Source organism: Sinocyclocheilus anshuiensis, unplaced genomic scaffold (assembly GCF_001515605.1).
Source record: "Sinocyclocheilus anshuiensis isolate Anshui unplaced genomic scaffold, SAMN03320099.WGS_v1.1 scaffold1165, whole genome shotgun sequence".
NCBI lineage: Eukaryota > Metazoa > Chordata > Actinopteri > Cypriniformes > Cyprinidae > Sinocyclocheilus > Sinocyclocheilus anshuiensis.
In genome coordinates, this window is record NW_015554150.1 from 340,695 (window position 1) to 352,196 (window position 11,502).

The 11,502-nt window shown below is 44.2% G+C and overlaps 1 protein-coding gene across 1 annotated transcript in view; it reads left to right on the forward strand.

Moving 5' to 3' along the window:
- LOC107670677 (delphilin-like) overlaps positions 1 to 11,502 on the forward strand; it is a 30,549-nt gene that overhangs the window by 14,704 nt on the left and 4,343 nt on the right. The window contains 9 exon segments of the mRNA XM_016463360.1: positions 1 to 1,486; positions 1,882 to 1,969; positions 3,731 to 3,820; positions 4,207 to 4,403; positions 4,641 to 4,796; positions 5,022 to 5,108; positions 5,250 to 5,379; positions 5,626 to 5,744; positions 5,957 to 6,121. Coding sequence (XP_016318846.1) covers positions 1 to 1,486; positions 1,882 to 1,969; positions 3,731 to 3,820; positions 4,207 to 4,403; positions 4,641 to 4,796; positions 5,022 to 5,108; positions 5,250 to 5,379; positions 5,626 to 5,744; positions 5,957 to 6,121 — 2,518 coding nt within the window.

An 11,502-nucleotide genomic window follows, 5' to 3' on the forward strand; every position in this document is an offset into this window, starting at 1 on the left:
TCTGACTCCCCCCCCCCCTCCCCCTGTCCAATTTAATGACCCCCCTCCACCTGCTGGATTCACTCCTGACCATGCACCCCGACAGTTGACCTTCCGTCGCCACCCGGGACCTCCTCCGCCACCTCCGCCAAGAGCTAACCCCCCTCCAAAAAGACAATCCATTCACAAGGTGTTGCCCACACGTGATGAGCTGATGACCCAAGTCCTTCAGGAGCACCACTCGCTTCCTGTTCAGCCAATAACCAGCCACCCTCAGCAATCTCAGCAGCAGATGCATCAGTCTCTGCCCCCTATGCCCTCTCCAGAAATAAACCAGTCACCCATCCCCAGTCATGCAATCTACGAAATGCACCATCAGGTTCATCCAGCTCACCAGGTTCATCAACGCCACCAGGTGCAACAGGATCACCAGATGTATCCAATCCATCAAAATAAACCAAGTCGCCAGTCTCAGTCTATCAAAGTGCACCAAAGCCATCACTCACACCAGACTATTCAGACTCAACTCTCTAGCTCCATGGATAGGCTTGATAGGATTGAAAGAAAGGAACTCTCGGATAGACATATCTATGACATGCAGCCCCAACCCTTGCATCCAGATCAACAAGTACACCATGCTTATCAGATGCATCAGAGTCATCAGGCTCACCTCTCAAGCTCCATGGATAGACTTGACCGATTGGAGCAGATCCAGCGTTTGGAACGCTTGGAGCATATGGAACGAATCGAGAGACTGGAAAGGGCGGACAGACAAATGCACCGGGCACACATGGCTCAAGCTATTCAACCATCTCAGCAGACTCAGCAACAGTACCACCACCAGATGCATCAAGCTCATCAAGCCTACCCACTGACCCAGTCGCCTCCGCCAACCCGCCACATTCATCAGATTGAACATATACACCAGGTTCAGCCAATCCAGTCAGCTCCTCAGTACCACCAGATCCACCAGCCCCACCAACCTCACCAGACCCAACAGATTCTGTCAACTTTCCAGCCTCATCCTTCACAACAGCAGCAACAGCAGATGCAGCAGCAACAACAACTTCAGCAGCAGCAACAACTTCAACAACAGCTTCTGCAGCAGCAACAGCTTCAGCAACAGCAGATTCAGCAGCAGCAAGCTCAGCAGCAACAGCAGATTCAGCAGCAGCAACAACATCGCTCAACCCCACAGATTCCCCCCATTGCACAGGCCAGACAGAGCCCGCAACCCATGTACCACGATCTTCGTCACCACCATCACTATCACAGCCACCATGAGGCCCAGTCCCAAACGCAATCACCAAGTACACCCCAACCTCAAACTCACCACCCCAATGAAGGTTCCACTGTGGAGCCACCTCCTCCTCCACCTTTACCCCCACCTTGCATGCCTCCTCCGCTCCCAAAGGCCTCACCACAAAAATCAGATTCCAGTCATATGAGTGTAAAGCGGTTACGATGGGAACAAGTGGAAAATTCTGAGGGAACCATTTGGGGACAGGTAAGAAGTTTCAGCATGATAAGCTGAGTGTTTGTGTGAAATGCCTTTGTCTTAAATGGCTGGCTGACTCAATAAATCTTGATGATGTTTTGCATCAATTTTAGCTAAAGAAGATTGTGACGGCTCTCAGCCCCTCCCCACACGTCACAGAGATCTAAATCTCGTAGTCACTTATATTTGCAATTTCAAACAGATGGCACTGCATGAGCCAAACTGACAATGCTAAATTCTCCAGTAATAGTTGGAGGACACAATGAAAAAAAAGTAGTATACTATATGAGACTATTATATTGGTCTATTGTAATGATGGAACATTTCAGGATGTCCATCATTATTAGTTTGTCTCAGTCCATTAGAACGAACAATATAAGGACAGATGTGTTTTCTCACTGCAGTTGGAAGAAGACTCTGATTATGACAAGCTAAGTGACATGGTGAAATACCTAGACTTGGAGCTTCATTTTGGGACACAAAAAAGCCCTGGTGAGTAAAATGTGAGAAAAGTAATATGTATAAATAATTTCCAAGGGAACAAATAAGCTGTTCACCAGTTGAGAGGGGAGTTGCTTTCTATATCTTTCAAAGAGAAAGATACAGTGTGGCCCATAGGGTGAGCGTGATTTGACCAAGTACAACATGTTCCTGGATCAACATCCTTATTGATCCTGGAACATCATTCCAATCAACCAAACAGAATTTAGAGATAACTTTTCAGGAAATGTCAGTTTTAGGCTGACAATCAGGATTAGGTGCTTCTACATCCTTGTTAATCAGCTATCATTTCCCTCTGATTTTAGGAATAAATTATGGGTAAGGTTAGGTTTAGGGGTGGGGATTGGGTTAAGTTTGTATTTTTGGACAGTAATGTTGATCCAGGATCAACAAAAGATGTTGATCCAGGAACATGTCTTACTTGGCAAAATCACGTCGATCTGATCCATAGGTAGAATGTGGCAGTTGTTGATTCTAGAATGTACTGAACTCAATTTCTGTGTCTTCTAATACTTAAAAGCACCGTGAAGTCCATTATTTAAAGTGAGGAAATGAGGAACACCTGTGAATCTGCTTAGAACTGGTTGTCCTCCAAATCGGAGTATTCAGACAAGAAGTGCCATAGTAAAAGAGGACACCAAGATGCCTACGGCAGCTCTGAAGGAGTCAACTGAGACAACAATAGCCTGCACATTTAATAAATTTAGCTCAAACTAAAGGGTTGCAAGAAGAAAGTTGGGGGGAAACTCTCACCTTGAGATAACATCTTTGTAGCACATCTTGTGGAAGACAAACAAGATATAGAGGAAGAGTCTATGGTCTTATAAGATGGCCAATCACCACAATAGTGATTGGCAGTGGAAAACCTCTTCCCAGACTTTCTGATTGCAGTTTGTCTATTTATAATGGTGATAGCATAATGTTATTGGTCATAACAAAGATTTAATTCCAAATGTTGGCTGTACAAATTATTTTTGTTTACTTTGGATGAAGAATGGTGATAAAGCTTGCCAGAAAGCACTACTCCAGTAGTCTCACATAGCCAGAACTTCAAACTGATGCCAGAAGGTCTGGACTCCATAGCAGCTTTCATTGGCCAAGGACCGCACAAGAAGACTTCTGACAGACATGTCAAGCAATGAATCACAGTTCGTTTTGTTCAGCGTCACATTTAGGGGAGTGAAAATGTAAAGTCTATGTCCCTACAGTAACAGACCGGTGTTCAATTGATTCAAGAATGTCATGCAAGTTTATTGCAACAATGTTGCCGTGAACTTAACATAAGTTTGAAAATCCAGCATTTAGTTGATCCCGATAAGCGATCATTGTCGCAGTTATAATCTCAACGGCTTTCTGATTCCATTAGGGGGTTTGGCATCACAACTGCTATGTTTCCAGGTGGACTGTTAAAGAACGCCTACCAGAAGTCCTGTAGAATTCAACCAATCAGATGACGACTTCAGAACTTGGAAGTTTTTATTTTTTTGTGTGCTATATGTATCCGACGTTCAGCCAACAGTCCGTGGGCGTAACGTCTGAGGCTGAGCCTACTATTCCAGTATATGAGGAGGCAGGCTTGTGTGACACAACTACTTTTTCCTGTCACTTCCAACAAAAATCACTTACAAGCTCATATGTAAGAACTTCCCTGGAGGACTTTAAGGCAGCATTGGACCTGACTATCCTTTAATCATTTGACACAATGTTTTCCATCACAAGTTCTTTTCACTCACGCTATGATTCCTGTCTCAGTTTCTCTTACAGAGCCCTCACCTCAGGTGGAGACTTTCAAGAAGAAAGATGTGGTGGAGATTCTCTCCCATAAGAAAGCCTACAATGCTTGTGAGTAGCAAACAATGCTTCATATATTTTTCTAGTTAAATGTCCTTTTTGGAAATACATTGCATTACGAAAGTGTAATGGGCTGTAAATGGTAATTTGTGCTCTTGTAAGAGTTCAGTGGAGTTCACCTGTAAATGTTTAGATGATGTTTATGTAGATGTAGATGATGTGTGCTTCCCAGTCAAGTATTAACTTATACATGTGTCCTTCTTTTGTCTTGCTCTGCTACCGTGCTTTTTTGGTTTTTAAATTAGACATGATAATAGCATGCTCCTTTGGCTAACTGTCCTAGCTGTTAGACTACAAGCTTCTTAGCTTTTAGTCATTAGCCTATAAGCACACCCTTGTACACTTTGTTATTAAGACTCTTTTACCATCTTTTATAGCAATTTTGATTGCCCATCTGAAGCTGTCACCAAGCGAGCTACGCCAGGTGCTGATGACGATGTCGAGTGAACGTTTAGAGTCATCACATATTAAACAATTGCTCCTATATGCACCAGACAATGATGAGGTTAGACAATACGAGCAGTACAGAGACGACCCAAGCAAACTCAGTGAGCCCGATCAGTTTGTCCTACAGGTACATGACAAATAATGACAGAGTTTCATGAATAAATTATGATTATTTTGATTTAGCAAGTTTTCTGGGGGTTGCATTTGATATTATGATTAAATGTAAAGTTGGATTTTTTTTATTATTTATTTTTTTATTGAATTTAATTTTAGTATAATTCTAACAATATACTGTATGTGCTTTTGTATATTGTATATATATTGTATAAATAGTATGTATTTTGTGTATATTGTATATATTCAGATGCTATTTGTGCCAGAGTATAAGACCCGTTTGAAAAGCCTGCATTTTAAGACTATGTTGCAAGAGAAAACAGAGGAGATGAGGGGGGCCTACGACTGTGTTTTCAAGGCTTCATTGGATCTCAAGAACAGCAAAAAATTGGCCAAGATTCTGGAGGTATAATTCCTTCATTTCCACCAAGTCATTTAGTTTCTACCCAGGCACACATAATCATAAAGTCTTGAAAACAAACACACAAAGAAATTCTTTCACAGATAAAGGACTGTTGATGTGGCAGGCTTTTCATAATGCATACTGAAATATACTATGCCAGTGCACACTTTGGATAAATATGATCTTCCTTTCATGGTATGTATATTAATTTCCTTATTTTTTTTCCAGTTTGTTCTGGCTATGGGGAATTATCTGAATAACGGCCAACCCAAGACCAATAAAACGACTGGATTTAAGATCAATTTTCTCACTGAAGTAAGCCTCGTCACTGTGTATGCATCTTTTGCAGATGAGTTCATGGGGTTGATCGATAATTTGTGTAAAGTGTATTTTCTATATAGATAGCATTTATTTTTAACATTATATAAATGTAATTCTACATTTTCCTGGTTGAAGCTTAGCACCACCAAAACAGTGGATGGAAAGTCAACATTTCTGCATATCCTGGTGAAATCATTGTGCCAGCATTTTCCCGAGGTTCTGGACTTTGGGAAGGAGCTTAAGACGGTACCACAAGCAGCCAAAGGTGAAGAACTACTTGGGTGCCCAGACTCATATGCAGTCCGAATTCTTTCTTTTTTTTCAGTGATGTCTCATAGTCCGAGACTATAGACTCTCTCAAACACTAATTTACACAATCCATGGTGCTCCTCATCAAGTTTTGTCCAAAATGTGGAGCAGCATTCCCATTTAATGTTGTTTTTTTGTTTCCATAAAAGGTTCTCCAGAGGTCAAATCTCTCTCATATTTTTCATTGCTTTGGTCTCCACAGTGAATCAGAGAAACATCACTTCTGACTTCAACGACTTACATGCCACAATCCAGGACATTCGTTTAGCCTGCCAGAAGATGCCAGCCACTGCTGAGGACCGATTTGCCATTGTTATGAGTGTATCCTCCCACTAAAACATCCAAATTGACTATATATGATCTTAGCATGTCTTCTACAAGGTTTCACTGTGCCATATTTGCAACTGTAAGACTTTTCCAAGCAGATCCAGGTCAGATACCCATCAGGACAAGATTATACGAACATTTCAACCATTGAATATACTTGATAGCTGCCAGATTCATAACAAACCACCTTAACTACTTGCATGTAGGGGTTTCTGGAAAACAGTCACCCTGCAGTGCAGTCTCTGGAGTCTCTGCAGCAGCGGGCAATTGAAGAGTTCTGCAAAGTCGCATCATTCTTCGGCGAGGATGGAAAGGCCACCACCACAGAGAGTTTCTTCGGTATCTTTGCCGAGTTCATGACTAAATTTGAGGTAGGTTTTGTATTAGACGACTTAATGGGTATTTTCATGAAAATCTAGTAAATGAGGTGAATGCTAGTAGAGAAATGTATTGAGGCTTTTAGCACAGACAGGTGGCAAAAAATAGGTCACTCTTCCTTCCCAGCTCTCTTGAGGGCTGTTTTTATGCACATTCTGCTCCCTTACAACACAACTAGTTAACAGACATTAACAATGTATATTACAAAAAGCAACACTGAATGAACACTGCTAAATCAAAAGAAATGAAAGTTGCACTATGCACAATAAAGAAAGGCATGCATTTTATTGTGGAATAGATATACGACTGATATTCATTGAATACTAGCTGATATTTATTTTTTTTCATTTAATAATCAAAATGATTAGACTTTGATATATGCTGTGTACACTCTTAAAATTAAAGGTTATTTATTTGCATCAATGTTTCCATGAAGAACATTTAAAGCTGCATTACGTAAGTTTTGCCTCTTTGTCGCCATCTCTGCTTGAAACCTGCAATTGTAGTTATTTGCAAAATTATCTTCTTTACATGGGTTGTGTATCAGCACGGCTCCTCAGCGCGGATGAATCTAATGTTTTGATGTGTATGTAATAATATATAATTAATAAAAAAAAATATTTTATGCATTTAGCAGACGCTTTTATCCAAAGCGACTTACAGTGCATTCAGGCTATACATTTTTTACCAGTATGTGTGGGCTTTCAGTCAACCAAAGACTATAGAATACCCAAGACATGTCACTTGTATAGTTTTGAATGGGGGAAAAATGCAATGCTCAATATGGCCGCTCAATCGAAGGGAGCCCCGCCTTCTGAGTAAAAGAGCCAATCACTAATCGGTAAAGTCAGCGCATCACTGCAGCTGCAGTTAGAAGTCCTGGTTGCTATAGAAACATTCAGAGTTCTGAGATGCAGGACTGCTCATGCGCACTGGCTGGTCTAGCCTGAAAAATATGCTTTTTTTAACGCTATAACACAAACGCAAAAGAAATTCATGAGACAGTTGTTGTCAGATTTCATTGGTGATTTCAAATATGAAATTTAATCGTAAGCTTGACGAACAGTTTTGGAGAATTTGATGTTTCCCCATTCAAAGAGATAGGAGCTGCACTTGCATGCCGAGAGGCATTTCAAAGATGGCCGCCGAGTGACATGACTTGCCTTAAAGGGACTTTAAGGGTGCTTTCACACTGGCACTTTTGGTGCGCACCCGGGTTCGACTGACGTCAGAGTTCGGTTCATTTGGATGATGTGAACGCTGTCTTCCGAACTCGGGTGCGCACCCGCGAACCGTACCCGAGTCCGCTTAAAAAAGGTGGTCTGGGGTACGGTTCAAGTGAACTCTGCTACGGTTCGCTGCTGATGTGAACGCAATCGTACCAAATCACGGAAGTGAACCGCTATTAATGACGTATTATTTGATAAAAATGCGTGTTTGTGTGTTTCACTCACTTTCTTGACGAGCGTGACTGACGCGCTGCAAACAGAGAGCTGTATATCTCATTTCTGTTCACCTTCAGAGTACTTTAGAGCATTTGCAGTACATTCGCATTCGTAAGGCAGACGTAAGTGCCGTTATGTACTGAAGCTTTGGAAACAAAACCAACGGTTAAAAAAACATTAATATAAAAGTGAAAATAGCAATGCTAAGCCTTCTCCTGCGCCTTCGTTACTAAGCAACGGGATAAACAGCTGCTGGTTCGGACCAAGCAATCGAACCAAGTGTGAAAGCACCCTAAGTCAATGCATCAGTGTCGATATTCACTGTACTTCAGAATTACAGATACTGAGTCTTAGAAGTATGTCCAAAATAAGAAGTTTCACCTGAAAATGTCATCTGAACAAGTAACACGTCTGCCAGTTTTGTTCTGACAAACTGAAAAAAAAAGTTTTACAGTAAATCGCGCTAACAATGGTGATTAAATCTAATGATTGCAAAGTTAGTTCAGATCATGTCAAACCGTGCAAATTATTATTGCTATACTTTGTTCTCAAATTGTTAATGTTAAAAACATCAACATCGCGTGACTACGTTTATTTAATGCGTTATCTGAAGTTTTTAATTTAATCTCTGATTGTGATACCATTTGAATGTCATTGAAAGAAATTGTTCTTTTAACCAGAAAAAACTATTTAATGTTCCTTAGAACTCATTCTAAAATGACAAGTTTAATTATGTGAGAAGAGGCTACAAATGATCCGCCACCTGCAGCATCCACACAAGTGATATAGCCTACTAGCCGGGACTCCTTTATGAATAAAGACGTGACGTAATGACGCAAAGACGAACGACCCAAACCACTCAAATTATAAAACATTATTACAAGCTTACCTCCTAAGGTAAGGAGATAGTTTTGAAAACTGATTGGTTATGTATTTGCTCAGTAATTTATTTTGGATAATTTTTAACCAAAAAAATATGTAATGCAGCTTTAACATCCATAGAACCTCTTCAATGCACAAAAGGTTATTTATAGTGGAAAAAGGTTCATTAAATTATTCAAATGTTTTTCACACTCAGAAAAAAATTGGTTCCCTTTCAGTCGTTCACTCTCGATGTCACGTCGGTGACCGACGAATTGGGATCTCGCTTCGAGAGACCAATCTACTTCGAGTGTAAACTAAATGAGCCAATGGACATTGGCATGTGATAATTGCATCCAGCTGCCACTGATCACAGAGTGAGCATAAAAAGGCAGCCAATGCAACGCATACCAGCTTTTCGCTTCGGAGCCGAGCGATAACTTCGTTCTGCTCCTGCCAGTTTCTTTGTGTGTGACGACGAGTTCAGCGTGCTCTAGGGAGCTTTTTGTGTTGGCGGACGACGCTACAGCGGCGGTCGTTCCTGTGTCGAGTGGGTTGCGCACTTCAGGCTGCACTACCCCCTGTCCTGCTGCAAACAGCCGTTTCCCTTGTGCGTCTCAGCACGTAAAAGAACATTTCCCTAAAAGAGCCAATTTCTCTAAGAGAGTACAACGACGGATCGTCTTTTTAAAGATGCCGTTTCACCCGTGCGTTTACCTGGCGCTGGGTGATGGTCACGATTGCTGCCTCACGTGTCTGGACATTAAACACGCTGAGGTGGCGTTCGTGGATGCGTCATGTTCCCATTGCGGGAAGATTCAAGGATTCAAGGATTCAAAGCGTTTATTGTCATATGCCCAGTGAGGAAAACAAGTTTCCCTGAGCCATGAAATTCTTACTTTGCTGTCCACAATGAATGCCAAGACAGTGCAAAACTATACACACACATACACAAACTATACACACATACATACATACAATGTAAGAAACATAATAATAAGAACTATGCTGCAGTAGTAGGAATATAGACTATGAAAAATAGAAATAGACTATGTGTATCTATATATGCGCATATAGAGTAGAAATATAGAATGTGAAAAATAGAATATAGACTATGTATATTGTATATACTGTATATGCGAATGTACAGTATTAACTTATGTGCAAAAAACAATAGTGCAGTAACATGCAAATTGAGTGCAACTACATGATAACAATAGCAGCAGTAGCAGTAACATGTCGATCACTGCATCGGAGGGAGAGCCCTCTGGAGGGTAAGATTCGGCTGCGCTGCCGCCCTCTGGGGCGGTGGCAAGGCCTGAATGCTTTCCCGGGCCGCCAAGAGGATAGGGCTCGAGTGGAAACCTCCACCGCGTCCCGAGCCCTCGAGGTTGGATGATTGGTTTCTTGGGGTGGCTCACGCTGGCTGTCAGTGCCCCGCCTTGGTGCCTTTCTTCCTGGAGGTGCATGAGGAGCTCACCAGGTCATGGACGGCACCTTTTACTGCCAGAAACCGACCTTCTGGTTCCTCCTCCCTCACCACCCTTGACGAGGGTGCCGCAAGGGGGTATACGGCAATCCCCCCGGTGAAGCGGTCGGTAGCGATGCAGTTGTGTCCTAAGACTGCCTCCTCCTGGCAGGGTAACCGGTCGCTCCCCTCCCAGGCCTGTAGGCATTCGTCTGGTCTGACCGGCGGTGCTTATACAGCTTGTGGAGAAGCTGCCTCCACCTTACACGCTATGGCGTTACTGCAGGCTCATCAGGCCAAGGCACTGAAGGAACTGCACAAGGGTGGTCACGATCCAGAAGTTCTGAAAGAATTCCGAAACGCTACTGACCTCGTGCTCCGAGCGACGAAGGTCACCGTGAGTTCTCTGGGTTGTGCGATGTCCACACTTGTGGTCCAGGAGCGCCATCTCTGGCTGACATGAGGGACACTTTGGCCGACAAAGTTCGGTTCCTCAATGCCCCTGCGTCCCAGACAGGCCTCTTCGGCGACGCGGTCGAGAGCTGTGCCCAGCAGTTCTCGGCTGCACAGAAGCAGACTGAGGTGATTCGTCACATCCTGCCCCGGCGGGCAGCTGCTGCCTCCACCCGTCCACCGGTCGCAGCGCCCCAGCCTGCTCGTCGCAGAGGGCGGCCCCCTGCGTCCGCTACAGCGCTGCATCCACAGCAGCCATGAGCAAGCGGCTCCGTGGAGCTGGGTATAGACAGGCCTCCCCACCCGTCCAGGCCCCCGTCAAACCTGGCGGTGAGCGAAAGAGCAAGAGGCCCCGGGAACGGGCGACCCAGAGAGGGAGGAAGCTGCTCTTTGGGGGATGCTGAATGCTCCTCTCCATCCCCCGGAGGAGGGCTGGTGGAGAATCTGGAAAATCTCGACGAGAGAGCGGTTTTCTCTGTCCCTGGGTCCCAGGAGGGCACGGAGAGTCGCGGATGGACCAGCACCGGACCACACTCATCCTCCTCCATCACCAGCAGGCAGCAGTGGGTGGTTCGAGAGCATCAACAAAGCCCTACTCATGCACCCTCTGCCAAACTGTGGAACCAGGTAAGCGTTGCACCGCACACTCAGACCCCTCTTCGGTCCCGCCCGAGTTGGGTCCCTGCGTTCCACCTCACTGCCCCACTGCGGTTACGGCGGTGGTTCCGCTGGCCCCGCTTGCACGGTATCTGGGTGCATGGCTAGCGCTACCCAGCCCGTCTCGCTGGCTTCTGCGGACCATCAGCCTCGGCAATGCGATTCAGTTCACCCGGTGTCCCCCCAAGTTCAGTGGCATCTGCTTCACGACAGTGAAGGTGGTTGATGCTCCTGTTTTGCGTGCGGAGATCGCAGGCCTACTGGCGAAGGATGCGATAGAGCCGGTCCCTCCAGCCGATATGAATACAAGATTTTACAGCCGCTACTTCATTGTACCCAAGAAAGGCGGTGGGTTAAGACCAATCTTGCACCTGCGTGTCTTGAACAGGGACCTGCACCGGTTACCGTTCAAGATGTTGATGCAGAAATGCATCTTCGGGTGCATCCGTCCCCGAGATTGGTTTGCAGCGATCGACCTGAAGGACGCGTA